We start from the raw sequence: 23,336 nt of genomic DNA, 5'->3' as shown, positions 1-23,336 counted from the left end.
TTGATTTGAGTCCTGTGGTGACAGAACAGGTCATTAAACACCAGTTTAATGTTACGGTCAGGGACTTTATTTTGGACCGGGGCCTGCTGGGTTAACCGTTACATCCCGCTCTAACACTAGGGGCATGGTAGGGGTAAAACATGGAGATCTATGTGTATACATGGGGAATGACCATACTGTACTAAACATTGGTACAGAATATAATTCAAACAAAACGAAATATGTTTAGTACAGTAGTTTATTCAAAATAACAGGAGAAAATAAATCAAAGTAATAAAATCAATGTGCAATATCGCAATACAATTAACTGGGTGTGTGTGTGTGAGAGAGAGAGAGAGAGACAGACACAGAACACACCCTGAACACTTTCCCCACATGCCTCTGATCAAAATAAATCTCAAAGCAGTCAGACAGAACATGCAACCCCAATACAGACTATCATGTTCAACCTAACCAACCACGGTTCAACCTAACCAACCACGGTTCAACCTAACCAAACGGTTCAACCTAACCAAACGGTTCAACCTAACCAAACGGTTCAACCTAACCCTGTTGGACAGGAAACATTTCCTGAGAACACAAACCCTTTATGACGCATAAAGATAACATAATACTGTGTGGTTAAATCCAAAACGGATTGTGGATGAGATACATTCAATTAAAAAACAAAATAAAGCATTCACTGGTGCACACCCAGAAAAGTGTGTTTGTGGAGGTGCTGACTAAAGGCAAATTAACTATCAAAATAAAGTCACTCCATATTTAAACCTCCAGTAATTTATTGAGTATTTACTAACGTATCGACATCACTGTGCCTTCTTCCAATAAATTACTGGGAGTTTATATATGGAGTGAGACTTTATTTTGATAGTTTATAAGATACATTCAATAATATGATTATGGCTACAAGTCCGGTACCACAGAGGATTGACTGTAGAAACAGAAGACATAAAAGCAACACTGTTCTCCTCTAGAAATGTCAAGGCCCTTCCAACATGGAAGCATGATTACACTAGACTTATAAATAATGAGGATAGTCCAGTCCTCTGGCAGGAATACAATACCTAAATATGGCCGTTCTTTGAGGTGTATTTTTTGGCCGCTGAGACTGACCCACCATGGCCATCTATAGTAGAGCTCACTTAAGTTGCCAGGGTAACAGGACAACAACACCTGCAAGTTGAAGAGGCATGAACAGAACCACTAGTCTACAGGCTTTAACACTGTTGAGAAACAAACCCTAACACTCCTTACCCATCCCCAAATAAATCCTAAAGAAAGCAATTCCTCAAGTTGTCAATCTCTGGGATGCGGAGCATGTTTACATCATGAGGAGTCCTTTAAGTGACACAAAAGGTCTGCATCCCAATAGTGTCAAGTGACGTTCTCCTTGGTCTGCAGTGATCTGAACACATAAGATAGGTGACAACAGTATACCTACCCGGAACTGGCTTTCAACTATGTAGTTGTTTTCCCATCAGTGCAGATATACAACAAACTAATAAATAAACATGAGGTCGGTCCTGGTCAATACAGTCATGGTTTTTCCAATGGCTCTGCGCTTACATTGAAGGACTGACTACTGAAGCGCTGGTTCCAGGGTCTGTCCGGGTTGTAAATTCCAAATGATTGACTGCGGCTCCCATGCTTTGAGCCATGAGTTCCTTCTTCAATTCAAAAAGGCTGAGTTCCAATTCCAGGGTCCAAATCTGGCACTCTTTCTCAAAACCATGTGCTTGGTCTCTGGTTCTAGGACATAGGTGAGGTCAGGACTGGTCATCTCTGTGGTGGGGCTGGCTAGACACTCACTGGACTTCAGGCTGGCCAGGGACTTATTGCTGGTTACTGACTGCAGAGACCCACACAGACCTATCAGAGAGGGGGTGTCCTCCTTCCCTAGGGAGCAGAAGAGGGGGTTAACACATGTGGAAAATTACTATTATTTATTGGTAGTGGGGGAGAGCACAGAAATGCACACACACACCATGGTGGTGCCAGTGTGAGCTGGCTGGTCTAGTGTCCAGGTTGAGTGCGTGTGAGGGCTCCAGAGAGGTCTGGGACAGCTGCTCTAGACTCTGGAAATTCTTCCTGTAGAACACAGAGACATTAGAGTGGACTCTCTGGATGCATCTAAGTAGTGTGATGGCTACATTGGAATAACCATTTGGAATGTTAAAATTCATATTGTTTTTCACAGAACTTCTCACAGGTACAGTATATAATAAATAAACTGTCACCACATTTGGGTGGACCGTATAAAACCATACTATGGCGTGTAAGTGAGGACGTTGTGGAATAGGAATTTATCCCGGTTTACATACTCCTCCCACTGCCCCACCCTATTCCTGTACAGCATGGTATCCAAGGCAACAGCATTGGTATCCATGGCACCGAGTGAAGGCCACTGATTGGTCAGATGTGCGGTCAGTTCTTGTCTGGACCTCAAGTTATGGTTCTTCAGCACTGTCCTTGAGCAGGATGAAATATACACGAAGACAAACCTCTACTGTCAAGACCCTAGCTACTCAGTGTTCCTGGAAGATTCTGTCCCAAAATATGCTACATACCCCAGTCGCTCTAATCTCTCCTCACCTTCTCTCTACCTTTACCTCCCTATGTTGTGTCTGTAAATCCATACCTCTGACTGATTGTTGGTTTGAGAGATGACTGCAGTTTCAACCCCAGCATTTGGAAAGCTAAGGAAATCCTCACAACCCAAATTAAAATATTGATATTGAGGGTGGAAAGGAAGAGATCAAATTGATCACACCATTAATTTAGAGACTCTCTCAGTGAAACTAGCCTCCACCCAACCATCTCCTCTGATGATTCACCCAGGCCAAGTCATCACACCATCTCCTCTGATGATTCACCCAGGCCAAGTCATCACACCATCTCCTCTGATGATTCACCCAGGCCAAGTCATCACACCATCTCCTCTGATGATTCACCCAGGCCAAGTCATCACACCAAGATTAATACAGTAAACAAACTAATTATGAAAAAACTGTAAACTGAAATAAAATGAACAAATGTTTGAAAAACTATACTCAAACTATTATCTTTGACTCCAAAATGAACTCAAATAAAATATAATTATCAAGCTTCTGAATCTGGCAGGCCACATTAATATTTAAATGTAGGTTCAGCAAGATGACGGCACCATGAGCAGCACTGCAGATATTGGGGGCATTTGAGTGGTAAGGCCGAAAGCAACCAACTGCAGGCAAAAGTCGAGGGAAGTCAGGAGAAATGCATCTGTGACAGCCGAAAGTCATGTGGTTTTCCAACAGCAAGGCTCAGATCAACATGGCAGTGTTGCCATTGTTTAGAAAATGTTCTTTATAATGTCTAAATATCACACTCAAACTGAAATCATAGTATAATAGTGTACAATCAATTAGTGATAAATGCTCAAATAGCACATTTATCTATATTATACCCACTGTATACATAAAGCGCAGCAAATTGTTTCCTGTTTCAGTCATGTCTTTGGTCACGTTCGTGTGGGTCAAACAAAACAACCCTGATGATTGGTTGGCAATAGAGCTTCCCACAATACAGGCGATGGCTGCAGAATTAAGTTGGTGAAGAGCAGAAACTTGCAGTCAATGACCTTTGATCACATTTTTGTAATGTTCAAGTAGTTGACATGTAGGCGCAAGTCAGACCATTTTTTTTCTCCCACAATGCAACACACTTTGAAAGGCTTGACAAAAGTGATACGCTCTAACACGGCCATTGGTAGCTACGGGACCAAAACAGAGGAGAAGTTAAGCCTCACGCTCATAGTTGTGGAAATTGACGCACTACTACTGTGTACATGGTGTATCTACATCATCTTGATGAGGGGGGGGAACACCGATCACATAGAGGTTAACCTATGACCTGACCCATCACCTTATGTATTACTGGCCCATAGTGGCATAGGCTACTCTGTCCCTAACACTAAAACAAAACAACAACAATTATTCATAAAATAAACTAAGTTAAAAAGGACAAGTGGATCAGAAAACTAACTGAACTTCAAACAAGCTTAAAACGAATAATAACCTTGCGTCTCTCACACACACACACTTTACTATACCTGTAAGTATAAGTCCTCAGAAAAGTGGGGACATTTTGCAGGTCCTCACTTGTGAAAATAACTATTTTAGTCTTAGGGTTAAGGTTAGAATTAGGGTTAGTGGTTAGGTTTAGGGTTAGAATTAGGGTTAGGTGTTAAGGTTGTTGGTCCCCAAGAAGTCCTCACAAGTATAGTAAGACATAGCTGTGCCATTAAACCCCTACAACTCATCCAGAACGCCGCAGCCCGTCTGGTGTTCAACCTTCCCAAGTTCTCTCACGTCACCCCGCTCCTCCGCTCTCTCCACTGGCTTCCAGTTGAAGCTCGCATCCGCTACAAGACCATGGTGCTTGCCTACGGAGCTGTGAAGGGAACGGCACCTCAGTACCTCCAGGCTCTGATCAGGCCCTACACCCAAACAAGGGCACTGCGTTCATCCACCTCTGGCCTGCTCGCCTCCCTACCACTGAGGAAGTACAGTTCCCGCGCAGCCCAGTCAAAACTGTTCGCTGCTCTGGCCCCCCAATGGTGGAACAAACTCCCTCACGACGCCAGGACAGCGGAGTCAATCACCACCTTCCGGAGACACCTGAAACCCCACCTCTTTCAGGAATACCTAGGATAGGATAAAGTAATCCTTCTCACCCCCCTTAAAAGATTTAGATGCACTATTGTAAGTGGCTGTTCCACTGGATGTCTTAAGGTGAACGCACCAATTTGTAAGTCGCTCTGGATAAGAGCGTCTGCTAAATGACTTAAATGTAAATGTAAATAGCTGTGTGCACTACTCCTGCATTCCCTGGCCCTCTCACTGTGGTTAAAATGTCACACACAGCTGGTCATTCCACCCACTCGCAGATACACAAACTCACAGTTGGTCCTGGAGCTCCAGTACGATGCATTCTAGTTGTTCCTTCTCCAGTGTGTGTGAGAGGTGTGTGTCTGTTAGTCTCTGCTGAAGAGCTTTGTTCTGAGGAATCACTTGAGACAGCTGGGCCTCTCTCAGACGAACCATCTCTTCCAGATAACACTGGCGCACACACACACACAAGTTGTTGCATTATTATATTTTTTGCAGTAGCAAAACAGATAAAGGGAATATTTTTGTTTTGGTAAAAGAGGAACTATTTTGTACTCTGTAGATTTGTACTCTGGTGAGGATGGAATGAATGATATCAAGCTGTGTGCGTTTCCATTTCCTCAAGAGAGCACATTTCTTCAACAGAACACTGACAGTTAGCCTGACATTTTGATTTCTAACTTTCCAATTATTCCTTACAGTCTCAGTGTCTCATGCACAAATACACCTGCATTCTATAGTGCAATACAGTGTTCTGCAGCGCACACACACACGCGTACAATACACACACACACTGAGACGTTACCTTCTGTTCCAGTGCCATGCGGTATTTCTGCTCGAGTCGTTTACACCTGCAGACCCAGCTGCTCTGCTCGGTTAAGATGGCCTCTGCAGTGCTGGCGGCCATCTTTTCAGGGGTGGTGTTCTCGCTGCCGCTGCTCCCCAGGGTCCTCAACTCCTCCTCATCACTGCTGATGCTGTTCTCTCTACACAGGGGGAAAGGGCACACTTCAGAGGGTACTACAGAGGGGGTAGGAGTTCAACTTATAGGGCACATACAGGGGGAAGGGTACATAATAGCAGGTAAAGGACTAAAAGACTGACTCCCACATACCTCTGAAACGACTTCAGATAAGGCGTATAGTCAATCACCGCTGGGCAGCTTCCATTCAGCCCCTCCCCTTTCAGACAGAAGCTAACCACCAGAGGAAAACACTTTAATTGAGACCTTTACTGTATAACCTGAGCTCTGACTCAGCAACACTATAAATAATATACGGGTACCTGAAGTCAATGGTGTTGAGACCGATGAGTGTATCTGCTAGCAGCCCCGCCTCCTCACCTAGCATGATGGCCCCATCCTCATACCATCTCCTACACAACATAGAAAACACACACTAGATCCATCCTCAGAACACCTAAAACCAACACTCAACTCAGTCTGGTGTTTTGTATTGCCATTGCGTGTGTGTGTGTGTGTGCCAGAGAGAAAGACCTGGTGGTTTTGAAGTCCCTCAGGGCGGAGGAGATGTACTCAGACAGCCTCTTCTCCATCAGCACCAGCCTGATCCACGCCCGACCCTGTGGACACATACAGTTCTTAAGTTTCCATTAACATCAGACCGGCATAGTAGCTCTTTAAAACAGACATCATTATAATACAAATACATGCTGCCCTTCCTACTTAGCCACAGTCAGCTGATTGAGTTTATGCACCTGCACGCAAGTGTGCATGCATGGGTGCGTACGTGTGTGTGTGTGTGTGTGTGTGTGTGTGTGCTGGCGCTGTGGCGTTCTCTTGGACAACACTACTCTTGGACAACACTACAGTATTCATTGTTTAAAGCTTTTGAAAAAAGCTGTCTTTTGTTCTGTGTGTAATTTCATCCAGCAGAAAAGGCTGTGTATGTTTTAGATCCGTGGGAATATTGATGTTATCATTAAGGTCCATGGCTCAAGGCTTTCCAGCGTAACCAGCAACCTCTCTCTCGTGCAGACACACACACACACACCTTAGCTCTGGAGGAGCAGACATTCTCCATGCTCTCAATGCTGTGGATGCAGCTGGGAGAGACTTTACTGCAGGCTGCTTTCACATAATCCCAGAAACTACGATGAGTCTCATAACCAAACCACGTAGTCTGACCTGGGAGGAGGGAGGGGGAGATGGAAGAGAGAGAGAGCTACATTTATAGGTGGCATATTGACTCCTATACCCAGCAACCCTGCAGTGGTCCAGATGGGATGGGCTTTTAGCATGGGTGTGTGTTACTCTACCTTTGAGTCTGTGACTGAGGATCTGTTCCAGGATGGAGACGAAGTTGGTGAACTCCGGAGAGGAGTCGTCTATCGTGTCTAAACAGGAGCGGTCAAGCAACGTCTTCACTGAAAACCTGCACACACACACACAGTTAACGGAGTCTGCACTGGGTTCCAACCGGATCAGGGCTTTTCTGACATGCTGTTAAATGTGACTCTAGGAGAGGAGATCATCTGACTGAACAGATGATTTACAGGCTTTATGAAACAATCTCTCTACTGCACACTATCAGTGGAGCGTTGACGTATACAAATTCATTTTAAAAAAATGTTTAAATCACTCTCATAAGCATATAGGTAGATTGCACGGAGGTCAGACTGTGGGGCATGACAACAACGATAGGGCTCCTGACCAGAGATACTCTAACCTAGTGTCTAGGTTATTAAGCACCAAGGAGATTTAATGGAATGAAGCAAACACAGGAAATTACTGTGCGTTGATTCTGGAGTACAGGGATGCATCGCAGTAGTCTTAAATGGCCTCATTTCCATGTTGGTCAGACAGAGATGCAACAGTCATCTCTGTGCTGTGGTTCTTGTACTGCAGACACACAGTAGCAGGTTAAGTGACAGTGGGGTGACTGGGCAGACAAAGCTTCATCTAAATAGGACAGGCATTAAGGTTTCAGTTTTTTCTATTACATACACAGAGAGAGGGAGACATACCAAATTCCCCCACTAGAATCCCCATACTTTAATGAAGACAGATTTGCCCCTGCGTGATGTAGAAGCTATCACTTCCAGGGAAAGGGACATGTACTAGTCTGTGGCGACCTAAATGCCAGAACCGGACACCTCAGCACACAGGGGGACAAATACCTACCTGGAGGGAACAGCATTCCCGAGTGGCGTAGTGGTCTAAGACACTGCAAGAGGAGTCACTGCAGTACCTCGTTCGAATCCGTGATTGGGAGTCCCATAGGGCGGCACATTATTTGGTCCAGCATCGTCCGAGTTTGGCTGAGATAGGCCATCATTGTAAATAAGAATTTCACAACTGACTTGCCTAGTTAAATAAAGATAAAATTCCCTCCCCCATATGCCCCCCTAGGCACAACTACGACAACAAAAACAGGTCACAACTCCTGCAGCTCTGTTGCACACAGAGTATGGCATGTACATAGTCAATGGTAGGCTTCAAGGGGACTCCCACGGTAGGTACAACTATAGCTCATCCCTAGACTACATCATCACAGACCTCAAACCAGTCTCTCAAGATATATACCGTTGAAGTCGGAAGTTTACATGCACCTTAAGAGTTTAAATGTATTTGGCTTTCACAATTCCTGACATTTAATCATAGTAAAAATTACCTGACTCAGGATCACCACTTTATTTTAAGAATGTGAAATGTCAGAATAATAGTTGAGAATTATTTATTTCATCACATTCCCAGTGGGTCAGAAGTTTACACACACACACTCAATTAGTATTTGGTAGCATTGCCTTTAAATTGTTTAACTTGGGTCAAACGTGTCAGGTAGCCTTCCACAAGCTTCCCACAATAAGTTGGGTGAAATTCAGCCCATTCCTCCTGACAGAGCTGGTGTATCCGAGTCAGGTTTGTGGGCCTACTTGCTCCGCACACGCTTTTTCAGGTCTGCCCAGAGATGTTCTATAGGATGAGGTCAGGGCTTTGTGATGGCCACTCCAATACCTTGACTTTGTTGTCCTTAAGCCAATTTGCCACAACTTTTTTAATAAAAAAAAAAAAAAAAAAAACTTTACTAGGCAAGTCAGTTAAGAACAAATTCTTATTTTCAATGACGGCCTGGGAACAGTGGGTTAACTGCCTGTTCAAGGGCAGAACGACAGATTTTGTACCTTGTCAGCTCGGGGATTTGAACTTGCAACCTTTCGGTTTACTAGTCCAATGTTCTAACCACTAGGCTACCCTGCCGCCCCGGGTATGCTTGGGGTCATTGTCCATTTTGAAGACCCATTTGGGACCAAGCCTTAACTTCCTGACTGATAGCTTGAGGATGTTGCTTCAATATATCCACAGAATTTTCCTGCCTCATAATGACATCTATTTTGTGAACTGCACCAGTCCCTCCTGCAGCAAAGCACCCCCACAACATGATGCTGCCACCCCCGCGCTTCACGGTTGGGATGGTGTTCTTCGGTTTGCAAGCCTCCCCCTTTAACCTCCAAACACAACGATGGTCATTATGGGATTCTCTGCCACTGGGATTCTCTGCCTCTAACCCTATTACAGGGGCTGAGTCACTGGCTTACTGGGGCTCTCTCATGCCGTCGCTGGTGTGATGTGATCATCCCCCTTGAGTTGTGCCGTGGCAGAGATCTTTGTGGGCTATACTCAGCCTTGTCTCAGGATGGTAAGTTGGTGGTTGAAAATCAAATCAAATTGTATTTGTCACATACACATGGTTAGCAGATGTTAATGAGTGTAGCGAAATGCTTGTGCTTCTAGTTCCGACAATGCAGTAATAACCAACAAGTAATCTAGCTAACAATTCCAAAACTACTACCTTATAGACACAAGTGTACGGGGATAAAGAATATGTACATAAGGATATATGAATGAGTGATGGTACAGAGCGGCATAGGTAAGATACAGTAGATGGTATTGAGTACAGAATATACATATGAGATGAGTATGTAAACAAAGTGGCATAGTTAAAGTGGCTAGTGATACATGTATTACATAAGGATGCAGTAGATGATATAGAGTACAGTATATACGTATACATATGAGATGAATAATGTAGGGTATGTAAACATTATATTAGGTAGCATTGTTTAAAGTGGCTAGTGATATATTTTACAGCTTTCCCATCAATTCCCATTATTAAAGTGGCTGGAGTTGAGTCAGTGTGTTGGCAGCAGCCACTCAATGTTAGTGGTGGCTGTTTAACAGTCTGATGGCCTTGAGATAGAAGATGTTTTTCAGTCTCTCGGTCCCAGCTTTGATGCACCTGTACTGACCTCGCCTTCTGGATGATAGCGGGGTGAACAGGCAGTGGCTCGGGTGGTTGTTGTCCTTGATGATCTTTATGGCCTTCCTGTGACATCGGGTGGTGTAGGTGTCCTGGAGGGCAGGTAGTTTGCCCCCGGTGATGCGTTGTGCAGACCTCACTACCCTCTGGAGAGCCTTACGGTTGTGGGCGGAGCAGTTGCCATACCAGGCGTTGATACAGCCCGACAGGATGCTCTCGATTGTGCACCTGTAGAAGTTTGTGAGTGCTTTTGGTGACAAGCAGAATTTCTTCAGCCTCCTGAGGTTCACGATGCGGTCTGTGTGGGTGGACCAATTCAGTTTGGCTGTGATGTGTATGCCGAGGAACTTAAAACTTAGTACCCTCTCCACTACTGTTCCATCGATGTGGATAGGGGGGTGTTCCCTCTGCTGTTTCCTGAAGTCCACGATCATCTCCTTAGTTTTGTTGACGTTGAGTGTGAGGTTATTTTCCTGACACCACACTCCGAGGGCCCTCACCTCCTCCCTGTAGGCAGTCTCGTCGTTGTTGGTAATCAAGCCTACAACTGTTGTGTCGTCCGCAAACTTGATGATTGAGTTGGAGGAGTGCGTGGCCACGCAGTCGTGGGTGAACAGGGAGTACAGGAGAGGGCTCAGAACGCACCCTTGTGGGGCCCCAGTGTTGAGGATCTGCGGGGTGGAGTCGATGAACAGCATTCTCACATAGGTATTCCTCTTGTCCAGATGGGTTAGGGCAGTGTGCAGTGTGGTTGAGATTGCATCGTCTGTGGACCTATTTGGGCGGTAAGCAAATTGGAGTGGGTCTAGGGTGTCAGGTAGAGTGGAGGTGATATGGTCCTTGACTAGTCTCTCAAAGCACTTCATGATGACGGAAGTGAGTGCTACGGGGCGGTAGTCGTTTAGCTCAGTTACCTTAGCTTTCTTGGGAACAGGAACAATGGTGGCCCTCTTGAAGCATGTGGGAACAACAGACTGGGATAGGGAGTGATTGAATATGTCCGTAAACACACCAGCCAGCTGGTCTGCGCATGCTCTGAGGGCGCGGCTGGGGATGCCGTCTGGGCCTGCAGCCTTGCGAGGGTTGACACGTTTAAATGTTTTCCTCACGTCGGCTGCAGTGAAGGAGAGTCCGCATGTTTTGGTTGCGGGCCGTGTCCGTGGCACTGTATTGTCCTCAAAGCGGGCAAAAAAGTTATTTAGTCTGCCTGGGAGCAGGACATCCTGGTCCGTGATGGGGCTGGTTTTCTTTTTGTAATCCGTGATTGACTGTAGACCCTGCCACATACCTTGTGTCTGAGCCGTTGAATTGAGATTCTACTTTGTCTCTATACTGACGCTTAGCTTGTTTGATTGCCTTGCGGAGGGAATAGCTACACTGTTTGTATTCGGTCATGTTTCCGGTCACCTTGCCCTGATTAAAAGCAGTGGTTCACGCTTTCAGTTTCACGCGAATGCTGCCATCAATCCACGGTTTCTGGTTTTGGAATGTTTTAATCGTTGCTATGGGAACGACATCTTCAACGCACGTTCTAATGAACTCGCTCACCGAATCAGCGTATTCGTCAATGTTGTTGTTTGATGCAATACGAAACATATCCCAGTCCACGTGATGGAAGCAGTCTTGGAGTGTGGAATCAGCTTGGTCGGACCAGCGTTGAACAGACCTCAGCGCGGGAGCTTCTTGTTTTAGTTTCTGTCTGTAGGCAGGGATCAACAAAATGGAGTCGTGGTCAGCTTTTCCAAAAGGAGAGCGGGGCAGGGCCTTATATGCGTTGCGGAAGTTAGAGTAACAATGGTCCAAGGTTTTTCCAGCCCTGGTTGCGCAATCGATATGCTGATACAATTTAGGGAGTCTTGTTTTCAGATTAGCCTTGTTAAAATCCCCAGCTAGAATGAATGAAGCATCAGGATATATGGATTCCAGTTTGCAAAGAGTCAAATAAAGTTCTTTCAGAGACATCGATGTGTCTGCTTGGGGGGGGGGAATATATACGGCTGTGATTATAATCGAAGAGAATTCCCTTGGTAGATAATGCGGTCGACATTCGATTGTGAGGAATTCTAAATCAGGTGAACAGAAGAACTTGAGTTCCTGTAGGTTGTTGTGGCCACACCACGTCTCGTTAACCCTGAAGCATACGCCCCTGCCCCTCTTCTTACCAGAAAGATGTTTGTTTCTGTCGGCGCGATGCGTGGAGAAACCAGCTGGCTGCACCGACTCCGATAGCGTCTCTCCAGTGAGCCATGTTTCCGTGAAGTAAAGAACGTTACAGTCTCTGATGTCCCTCTGGAATGCTACCCTTGCTCGGATTTCATCAACCTTGTTGTCTAGAGACTGGACATTGGCAAGAAGAATGCTAGGGAGTGGTGCACGATGTGCCCGTCTCCGGAGTCTGACCAGAAGACCGCTTCGTTTCCCCCTTTTACGAAGTCGTTTTTTGGGGTCACTGGCTGGGATCCATTCCGTTGTCCTGGGTGAAAGGCAGAACACAGGATCCGCTTCGCGAAAGTCATATTCTTGGTCGTACTGATGGTGAGTTGACTCTGCTCTTATATTCAGTAGTTCTTCTAGACTGTATGTAATGAAACCTAAGATGACCTGGGGTACCAATGTAAGAAATAACACGTAAAAAAACAAACTGCATAGTTTCCTAGGAACGCGAAGAGAGGCGGCCATCTCTGTCGGCGCGGAACTCTACCACACCACTAGAAGATATCCCTCTAGTGGTGTGGGGGCTGTGCTTTGGCAAAGTGGGTGGGGTTATATCCTTCCTGTTTGGCCCTGTCCGGGGGTGTCAATGGATGGGGCCACAGTGTCTCCTGACCCCTCCTGTCTCAGCCTCCAGTATTTATGCTGCAGTAGTTTGTGTCGGGGGACTAGGGTCAGTTTGTTATATCTGGAATACTTCTCCTGTCCTATTCGGTGTCCTGTGTGAATTTAAGTGTGCTCTCTCTAATTCTCTCTTTCTCTCAGAGGACCTGAGCCCTAGGACCATGCTAGGACTACCTGACATGATGACTCCTTGCTGTCCCCAGTCCACTTGGCCGTGCTGCTGCTCCAGTTTCAACTGTTCTGCCTTATAATTATTGGACCATGCTGGTCATTTATGAACATTTGAACATCCTGGCCATGTTCTGTTGTAATCTCCACTCAGCACAGCCAGAAGAGGACTGGCCACCCCACATAGCCTGGTTCCTCTCTAGGTTCCTTCCTAGGTTTTGGCCTTTCTAGGGAGTTTTTCCTAGCCACCGTGCTTCTACACCTGCATTGCTTGCTGTTTGGAGTTTTAGGCTGGGTTTCTGTACAGCACTTTGAGATATCAGCTGATGTACGAATGGCTATATAAATAAATTTGATTTGATTATGGCCAAAAAATTATATTTTTGTTTCATCAGACCAGAGGACATTTCTCCAAAAAGTACCATCTTTGTCCCCGTCTTTTTTAATGCCAGTTTTGAAGCAGTGGCTTCTTCCTTGCTGAGCGGCCTTTCAGGTTGTATCGATAGAGGACTCGTTTTACTGTGGATATAGATACTTTTGTACCCGTTTCCTCCAGCATCTTCACAATATATTTTGCTGTTCTGGGATTGATTTTCACTTTTCGCACCAAAGTACGTTCATCTCTAGGAGACAGAACACGTCTCCTTCCTGAGCGGTATGACGGCTGCGTGGTCCCATGGTGTTTGTACTTGCGTACTATTGTTTGTACAGATGAACATGGTACCTTCAGGCGTTTGGAAATTTCTCCCAAGGATAAATCCGACTTGTAGAGGTCTACAAACATTTTTTCTTGTAGAGGTCTTAGCTGATTTCTTTTGATGTCAAGCAAAGATGCACTGAGTTTGAAGGTAGGTCTTGAAATACATCCACAGGTACACCTCCAATTGACTCAAATTATGTCAATTAGCCAATCAGAAGCTTCTAAAGCCATGACATAATTTTCTGGAAGTTTCCAAGCTGTTTAAAGGTAGAGTCAATTTAGTGTATATAAACTTCTGACCAACTGGAATTGTGATGCAGTGAAATAATCTGTAAAAATGACTTGTGTCATGCAAAGTAGATGTTCTAACAGACTTGCCAAAACTATAGTTCGTTATCAAGAAGTGTGGAGTTGTTGAAAAACAAGCTAATGACTCCAACCTAAGTGTATGTAAACTTCTGACTTCAACTGTGTGTGCGCACACACACGTAGAAGTGCCTTCTATGCCATCAAAGGGCCTTCTATGCCATCAAAAGGAACACAAAATTCAACATACCAATTAGGATCTAGGCTAAAAATACTTGTATCAGTTATAGAACCCATTGCTCTTTATGGTTGTGAGGTCTTGAGTTTGCTCACCAGCCAATAACTCACAAAATGGGATAAACACCAAATTGAGACTCTGCATGCAGAATTCAGCAAATATTTCCTCAGTGTACAACGTAAAACACCAAATAATGCATGCACAGCCGAACTAGGCCGATACCCGCTAATGATCAAAATCCAGAAAAGAGACGTCAAATTTTACAACCACCTAAAATGAAGCGATTCCCAAACCTTCCATAACAAAGCCATCACCTACAGAGCGATGAACCTGGAGAAGAGTCCCCTAAGCAAGCTGGTCCTGGGGCTCTGTCCACAAACACACCCCACAGAGCCCCAGGGCAGCAACACAATTAGACCCAACCAAATCATGAGAAAACAAAGAGATAATTACTTGACACATTGGAAATAATTAACAAAAAAAGAGCAAACTAGAATGCTATTTGGCCCTAAACAGAGAGTACACAGTGGCAGAATACCTGACCACTGTGACCGACCCAAACTTAAGCAAAGCTTTGACTATGTACAGACTCAGTGACCATTGCCTTGCTATTGAGAAAGGCCACCGTAGACAGACATGGCTCTCAAGAGAAGACATGCTATGTGCTCACTGCCCACAAAATGTGGAAACTAAGCTGCTCTTCCTAACCTCTTGCCAAATGTTTGACCATAGAGACACATAATTCCCTCAGATTACACAGATCCACAAAGAAGTCAAAAAACAAACCCAATTTTGATTAACTCCCATACCTACTGGGTGAAATACCACAGTGTACCATCACAGCAGCAAGATGTGTGAACTGTTGCCAAAAGAAAAAGGGCAACCAGTGAAGAACAAACCCCATTGTAAATACAACCCATATTTATTTTCCCTTTTGTACATCGTTACAACACTATATATAGACAATGTCATTTGAAATGTCTTTATTCTTTTGGAACTTCTGTGAGTGTAATATTTCCTGTTCATTTTTATTGTTCATTTCACTTTAGTTTATCATCTACTTCACTTGCTTTGGCAACGTAACATATATGTTTCCCCAGCTAATAAAACCCCTTTAATTGAAATTAAATTGAGAGGCGAGGGAGAGGAGAGCGAGAGAGGGGCAGAAAAGAGACAGAGAGAGAGAATAAACACCGCATGCATCACCAGATGCTTTTAGTGGCCTACTCCTCCACTTCTGAGAAGGCATTTAGGCACACATAGATCTGATGACATGTAGACAGGTGCTCAGAGGTCTCAGGAGAACTTAAGAGTGCCCGTCTACCCTGTGTACCACTGAATCCTCATCAAGTTCAGACCTAAAACGGTTACGGTTGTCCTTATACATCTCCCCCCATCAGTGATTAGAAATGACAGTTCCCAGAGCATGGTAGATGACATTCAAAAAGAATTGTCACATGCTTTGTTAACAGGTGTAGACTAATAATGAAATGCTTACTGACGGGCCCTTCTCAACAATGCAGAGAAAGAAAAAATAGACAAATATAACACAAGGAATAAATACACAATGAGTAAGGACAACTTGGCTATATACACGGGGTACCAGTACTGAGTGGATGTTCAGGGGTACGAGGTAATTGAGTTTGATATGTATAGGTAGGTATAAAGTGACTAGGCAACAGTAGCAGCAGCGTAGTTAGAGCAAAAAGGGTCAGTGCAGATAGTTAACCAATAGCTACCCAGACCAACTATTTAGCGGTCAGAAGCTGTTCAGGGTTCTGTTGGTTCCAGACTTGGTGATTCGGTACCACTTGCCATGCGTTAGCAGAGAGAACAGTCTATGACTTGGGTGGCTGGAGTCTGACCATTTTTAAGGCCTTCCTCAGACACTGCCTGGTATAGAGGGTCTAGAGGGCAGGGAGCTCAGCCCCAGGGATGAACTGGGCCTTATGCACTAACCTAGCGCCTTCCGGTTGGACGTCAAGCAGTTGCCACACCAAGTGGTGATGCAGTCAGTTAAGATACTCTCAATGGTGCAGCTGTAGTACTTTGGGGATCGGAGATCCCATGACGAATCATTTCAGCCTCCTGGGGGGCCATGCCTTCTTCACGACTGTATTCGTGTCTGTGGACCATGATAATTCCTTAGTGATGAGGACACAGAGGAACTTCACAGCCTTGTCTGCATATTAGATCAATGAAACCAATAAACTGTATCTATTCATGTTCTGCAGCAGTGTTTGATTGGATCTGAACTCATTCCACAGGATGTATATTTTCATTATTCAGATCATTGGTTAAGGCAGTCGGTCCTGATGACCCAAAGCGGTGATTAAGACTAGAGCAGTTGCTCACTATAAACTAACGTATATTGAACCCAAGTGCTCTGCATACATCAACTAAGAGTTTGAGAGATTGGGACTATAAGGTTCTATCTGCAAAATGATGATTCTGAGATAATTGGCTTTAAAGTTCCAACCCCTCATTGGTTTGAAAGGTGTCAGCGCTTTTTATCTTGTATTCTGTTGAACTTTACAGTAGTCTAAATACCTCAATTCATGTTTAGGTAGGGAACATTGAACAGAACAAGGCTATGTCAATAACTCAATCTGGACTAAATGTAGATAGAACCTTATAGTCACAAGCTATCGATTTAGCTCACTGAGAAAGCCTAGGCACTAGCTTAGTGAGCTAACATGAGTCTTCGGGAATCAGGCAAGGTTACTCACCACGTGAGCATAGTTCACCAAACCAACTAAATAATATCACAAGAACTGCACATTAAATGTTTTAGAAAACTGACATTCCTAGAGAAAACTGACAACGAGGTTGTGAAAATCCACTCCAGAAAGGGAAAACAGAGCCTGATAAATCGTCGGTTGTAGTTTCCTCACCTGTCACTAACCATGGCTTGGAGATGAGATACACCACCTCGCCATGAAAATAAAACGCAGCCCTGGGGACATGCGAATACAATGCCCACTCCCTGCTTTCTGATAGCAGTGATCTTTAATGGTGATGCACCAGTAGTCATGTGTGGGAGCAGCAAAAAAAGGGGCTAACGTGGCTACTGATTGAGTGAGAGTATGTAGCATATATCTCAACTACCAAATCTCTCTCTTCACTAGAACAACAGGGGGCATACGGCTGGGTCTGATGGAGCTATACTTGATAGGGCGTTCAACAGCATGATGTTATCCATAGAGAACGACATCACTATAGCTAACACACACACACACACACACTTTCGTATAACACACACTTACGTGAAATAGGACAAATATAAGCACCCACCAAACTATTATTATTTGTACTGTTCGAAGAGCATGATACTTCAGATGAATCATTTAAGAGAATCACACAGTACCGTGCCAATTCATAGCTGTGTGTTTGATTGTCTTCGTTCATGTGAAATGTATAGACTATACCGGTATTGAGTTGGGCACCTAATTAATTAATGAAGGTAACTGTGATTCCATTAATGATTAAGGCTCATAGGTGGTGGTGGTGGCGCGTGCGTGCGTGTGGGACCATTGGAGAACCCTAATGAACTAGTGCGGCGTTATAGGCTACAGTTCATGTCGATAGAACACCATCAATACTGTAATGTAAACGCGATGCAACTGAAGCAAGACAAAGGATAGTCGGCTATGTGCGCTATTTAGAAATATAGCCTATACCACCAATTACCCTACGGTCTTCAACAGCATCCACACACAATCACCAGTCGCGTGAGAATGCGGTCACTTATCATCTCACCAATTAGTAAATTAACACAATCAAGCCGAGCATTATTTTACCTGCAGACAGTCAGTAGATTCCTCCTCTCCACAGCTCCGCTTCTGGCAGCGTCCTGTTTGCGAGCTACATGCAGCCCCAGGCTACGTGACGCCATCCTCGCCACAGTTAGTCGTATCTCCCCGGCCTAGGTGCGCAGTATTTGCTGTCCCTGTTTCTTTTAAATCAGCAGGTTGGGTTCAACAGTGCACGCCACCGCCCGCGGGCTCTATCCGCGTCACTCCAGCACGCTCGCTCGTTTGTTGAATGTCAACGTATAGGGCAAGAAGGAGGTGGATGGATGAACAGAAATCACCCAGTAATTTGGGAGAGAAACAGTCACGGGGTTGTGCTAAAACGCCCAAACCAAGTACCGGGAAGTCTGAGCGGTTTAAATTCCTGTTTAGAGAGAATTAGGCTACCGATGGTAACCTCGATGGTCTTGGGAGCCGAAGAGACTTTCTATGTGTGCATCCCAATAGTACAAAAAATAACTTTATTCTCTCCTACATCAGCACCCATCTAAAAGGTTTAATGAAAATGTTTCACACCAAACATACCCTGGTCCCAGATAGGTTTGTGCTCATGTCAACTCAAATGCTGTCATTGTTAAACCAACACTTGGCATGCCAATTCAATAAGGAGTTATGGCATTTAGAGTTCACAAGAGAGTAGAAATAGACTGGCACCCAGGCTAGCTGAAACAAGAGAGTAGAAATAGACTGGCACCCAGGCTAGCTGAAACAAGAGAGTAGAAATAGACTGGCATCCAGGCTAGCTGAAACAAGAGAGTAGAAATAGACTGGCATCCAGGCTAGCTGAAACAAGAGAGTAGAAATAGACTGGCATCCAGGCTAGCTGAAACAAGAGAGTAGAAATAGACTGGCACCCAGGCTAGCTGAAACAAGAGAGTAGAAATAGACTGGCATCCAGGCTAGCTGAAACAAGAGAGTAGAAATAGACTGGCATCCAGGCTAGCTGAAACAAGAGAGTAGAAATAGACTGGCATCCAGGCTAGCTGAAACAAGAGAGTAGAAATAGACTGGCATCCAGGCTAGCTGAAACAAGAGAGTAGAAATAGACTGGCATCCAGGCTAGCTGAAACAAGAGAGTAGAAATAGACTGGCATCCAGGCTAGCTGAAACAAGAGAGTAGAAATAGACTGGCACCCAGGCTAGCTGAAACAAGAGAGTAGAAATAGACTGGCATCCAGGCTAGCTGAAACAAGAGAGTAGAAATAGACTGGCACCCAGGCTAGCTGAAACAAGAGAGTAGAAATAGACTGGCATCCAGGCTAGCTGAAACAAGAGAGTAGAAATAGACTGGCATCCAGGCTAGCTGAAACAAGAGAGTAGAAATAGACTGGCACCAGGCTAGCTGAAACAAGAGAGTAGAAATAGACTGGCACCCAGGCTAGCTGAAACAAGATAGTAGAAATAGACTGGCATCCAGGCTAGCTGAAACAAGAGAGTAGAAATAGACTGGCATCCAGGCTAGCTGAAACAAGAGAGTAGAAATAGACTGGCATCCAGGCTAGCTGAAACAAGAGAGTAGAAATAGACTGGCATCCAGGCTAGCTGAAACAAGAGAGTAGAAATAGACTGGCACCCAGGCTAGCTGAAACAAGAGAGTAGAAATAGACTGGCACCCAGGCTAGCTGAAACAAGAGAGTAGAAATAGACTGGCATCCAGGCTAGCTGAAACAAGAGAGTAGAAATAGACTGGCATCCAGGCTAGCTGAAACAAGAGAGTAGAAATAGACTGGCACCCAGGCTAGCTGAAACAAGAGAGTAGAAATAGACTGGCACCCAGGCTAGCTGAAACAAGAGAGTAGAAATAGACTGGCACCCAGGCTAGCTGAAACAAGAGAGTAGAAATAGACTGGCACCCAGGCTAGCTGAAACAAGAGAGTAGAAATAGACTGGCATCCAGGCTAGCTGAAACAAGAGAGTAGAAATAGACTGGCACCCAGGCTAGCTGAAACAAGAGAGTAGAAATAGACTGGCACCCAGGCTAGCTGAAACAAGAGAGTAGAAATAGACTGGCACCCAGGCTAGCTGAAACAAGAGAGTAGAAATAGACTGGCACCCAGGCTAGCTGAAACAAGAGAGTAGAAATAGACTGGCACCCAGGCTAGCTGAAACAAGAGAGTAGAAATAGACTGGCACCCAGGCTAGCTGAAACAAGAGAGTAGAAATAGACTGGCATCCAGGCTAGCTGAAACAAGAGAGTAGAAATAGACTGGCACCCAGGCTAGCTGAAACAAGAGAGTAGAAATAGACTGGCACCCAGGCTAGCTGAAACAAGAGAGTAGAAATAGACTGGCACCCAGGCTAGCTGAAACAAGAGAGTAGAAATAGACTGGCACCCAGGCTAGCTGAAACAAGAGAGTAGAAATAGACTGGCACCCAGGCTAGCTGAAACAATAGAGTAGAAATAGACTGGCACCCAGGCTAGCTGAAACAAGAGAGTAGAAATAGACTGGCACCCAGGCTAGCTGAAACAAGAGAGTTCGTTTAGGGTTTGGCTACTTCCTGTACAGGCCGTTGCCTATTATTTCATAGAGAATGAAAGAAGACTCTAGTAGCCAAAAGGTTATATCAACATGGGCAGCGCCATTGAGGGCCATTTTAATGTTGTCAACTTGGTGGGAGTTTCAACTTCAAGACTGTGGACAGTGACTGGCTGAAGCTGGAGCAACGTCAATGGCAGCTGGGAGAATCACTTGAAGAATAATCATAGAGATAGATTCAGGACTCATCTTTGTATCAGTGCCATTATAGTGTCTGTGGCAGCATGGGCAGCGCCATTGAGGATATCTCCATATTGAAGTAGTACATTTTATTTTTCATGACTGGCTGATCCTTCCTGATGACCAGGTTGGACATGACTCCAACAGGATCACCACGAGGCCGCTGTCCAGTCTTGTGGTTCTCAAATGTCAGATCGTCGGTGGTTCCGATGGCCGCTATCCATGGTACTGAATCTGGATCTCTGCTACTAGCGCTATTTGCTGGTTTGTTTACCTTTATCATTATTTGTGAGACAAAAGCCACCGCAGGTCTAAAGCCCAACCTTTACTGAACAAAAATATAAATGCAAAATGCAACAATTTTAAAGATTTTACTGAGTTACAGTTCATATAAGGAAATCAGTCAATTGAAATAAATTCATTAGGCCCTAATCTATGGATTTGATATAACTGGACAGGGGCACAGCCATGGGTGGGGAGCCAGGCCCACTGGGGAGCCAGGCCCAGCCAATCAGAATAGGTTTTTCCCCACAAAAGGGCTTTATTACAGACAGAAAAACTCGGTTTAATCAGCTGTCCAGGTGGCTGGTCTCAGACTAGGTGAAGAAGCTGGATGTGGAGGTCTTGGGTTGGCGTGGTTACACGTGGTCTGTGGTTGTGAGGCCAGTTGGACGTACTGTCAAATTCTCTAAAATGACATTGGAGGTGGCTTATGGTAGAGAAATGAACGTTCAATTCTCTGGTAACAGCTCTGGTGGACATTGCTGCAGTCAGCATGCCAATAGCATGCTCCCTCAAAATGTGAGACATCTGTGACATGTGTGACATCTGTGGCCACAATCTGTGGTTGTGTGACAAAACTGCATGTTTTAGAGTGGCCTTATAATGTCCCCAGCACAAGGTGCACCTGTGTAATGATCATGCTGTTTAATCAGCTTCTTGTTATGCCACACCTGTCAGGTGGTTGGATTATCTTGACAAAGGAAAAATGCTCACTAACATGGATGTAGACTAATTTGTGCATAAAATCTGAGATCATTTTTTTGTGTATGTACAATTTCTCAGATCTTTTATTTCATCTCATGAAACATGGGACCAACATTTTACATGTTACGTTTATATTTTTGTGCAGTATACATAATCTATATGGTTATTGTTTTGTGTAATATATTGATGATGATCAGAATGAGAATAACCTATATTCGCCAAATATAGGCTATTTATATTTCTATTTATATGTACAGTAATTTGACTAGCTGAAATGGTGCTGCAACAATAAACAGAAAGCAAAGCAAGGTTTTTTATGTTAATTTAATCAGGCCACAGGCAACATTGAACGTGTTCGAACTGTGTTCTCTGTTATGATATGATATGATAGGGTGGCAGGTAACCTAGTGGTTAGAGTGGTGGGCCAGTAACTAAAAGGTTACTGGTTCAATTACCTGAGCTGACAAGGTGAAATCTGTTGCTCTGCCCTTGAGGAAGGCACTTAACCCTAATTTCCCTGAAGGGTGCTGTACTACTATGGCTAACCCAGTAAAACCACACCTATCTGATGTATGTGAGAATAAAACAAAAATAAATATGTTAGAAATGTCAGTTTTCAGGTAGATGGGGACCCCCAGTGGCCATGGAGTGAGCTGCACCTGTTCCAATACCTGAATCCTTCCTCCCCTTTCCTGAAGTGCCCTGGACAAGGAATAGTCAGTATGGTGTTTTTAGCAGAGGAGAGCCACAGGGGCATTTGGTGAGTTTAAGGCACATGTGTTAAACTCATTCTGTGGAGGCTGAGTGTCTGTGGGTTTTCACTCCTTTGTACTTGATTGATGAATTAAAGTCACTAATTAGCAAAGAACTCCCCTCACCTGGTTGTCTAGGTGTTAATTGAAAGGAAAAGGCAGCAGACGCTAGGCCCTCCATGGAATGAGTTTGACACCCCAGGTTTAAGGGGATTCATGGATATTGAAAAAAGTGTTTTTGGGCTACTGATGAAATGCAATAGACTACTTATCTACCCCAAGACAACAACTCTACTGAGACAGACAAATCAAAACTCTACTGAGACAGACCAATCAAAACTCTACTGAAACAGACCAATCAAAACTCTATTGAGACAGACCAATCAAAACTTTACTGAGACAGACCAATCAAAACTTTACTGAGACAGACCAATCAAAACTTTACTGAGACAGACCAATCAAAACTTTACTGAGACAGACCAATCAAAACTTTACTGAGACAGACCAATCAAAACTTTACTGAGACAGACCAATCAAAACTCTACTGAGACAGACCAATCAAAACTCTACTGAGAGACCAATCAAAACTGTTTTGATGTGTTTTGTGTCGTCACTTTTTTCTCTGAGGAAACAAGTTGCCTCATTTCAGGGGTTAAACTATTTTCTAACTAAACGAGAGGTGCCCCTACTGCAGGGGTAGCCAACTAGATTCAGCCGCAGACCAATTTTTGTTGGAGTGGATGGTCAGGGGGCTGGAACATAATTATAATAATTTGTACACTGCAAATTGTCCACAACTACGCCCAAAATTAGATTGTATTGGAAAATAACAATCATTTCATACCGTTGTATTTGGAAATAACAATAATTTCATACCTTGATTACATTGAAACACA

The 23,336-nt window shown here is 44.4% G+C and overlaps 1 protein-coding gene across 1 annotated transcript; it reads right to left on the bottom strand.

Moving 5' to 3' along the window:
• Positions 1–220: 220 nt before the first annotated feature.
• On the bottom strand, positions 221–18,551 carry rundc3b (RUN domain containing 3b). The gene is made up of 11 exons (XM_065027738.1): positions 17,973–18,551; positions 6,924–7,039; positions 6,659–6,792; positions 6,142–6,227; positions 5,931–6,020; positions 5,761–5,841; positions 5,452–5,632; positions 4,939–5,096; positions 1,985–2,088; positions 544–1,896; positions 221–489 (listed from the first exon to the last, which is right to left on the bottom strand). Exons 1-10 carry the CDS (start codon positions 18,065–18,067, stop codon positions 1,670–1,672), a joined length of 1,272 nt encoding a protein of 423 aa, XP_064883810.1. The 5' UTR covers positions 18,068–18,551; the 3' UTR covers positions 221–489; positions 544–1,669.
• Positions 18,552–23,336: the final 4,785 nt, after the last annotated feature.

This window comes from Oncorhynchus nerka, linkage group LG14 (genome assembly GCF_034236695.1).
Source record: "Oncorhynchus nerka isolate Pitt River linkage group LG14, Oner_Uvic_2.0, whole genome shotgun sequence".
Classification (NCBI taxonomy): domain Eukaryota; kingdom Metazoa; phylum Chordata; class Actinopteri; order Salmoniformes; family Salmonidae; genus Oncorhynchus; species Oncorhynchus nerka.
Note: the sequence above shows the minus strand (reverse complement) of the source record. Positions and strands in the feature narration are given on the sequence as shown.

Coding starts and splice junctions, on each gene's coding strand:
- rundc3b (XM_065027738.1), bottom strand. CDS start 18,067: ATGGCGTCACGTAGCCTGGGGCTGCATGTAGCTCGCAAACAGGACGCT. Junction 6,793..6,923: donor CCTCAGTCACAGACTCAAAG/GTAGAGTAACAC, acceptor CCCTCCTCCCAG/GTCAGACTACGTGGTTTGGT. Junction 6,021..6,141: donor AGGGACTTCAAAACCACCAG/GTCTTTCTCTCT, acceptor TATGTTGTGTAG/GAGATGGTATGAGGATGGGG.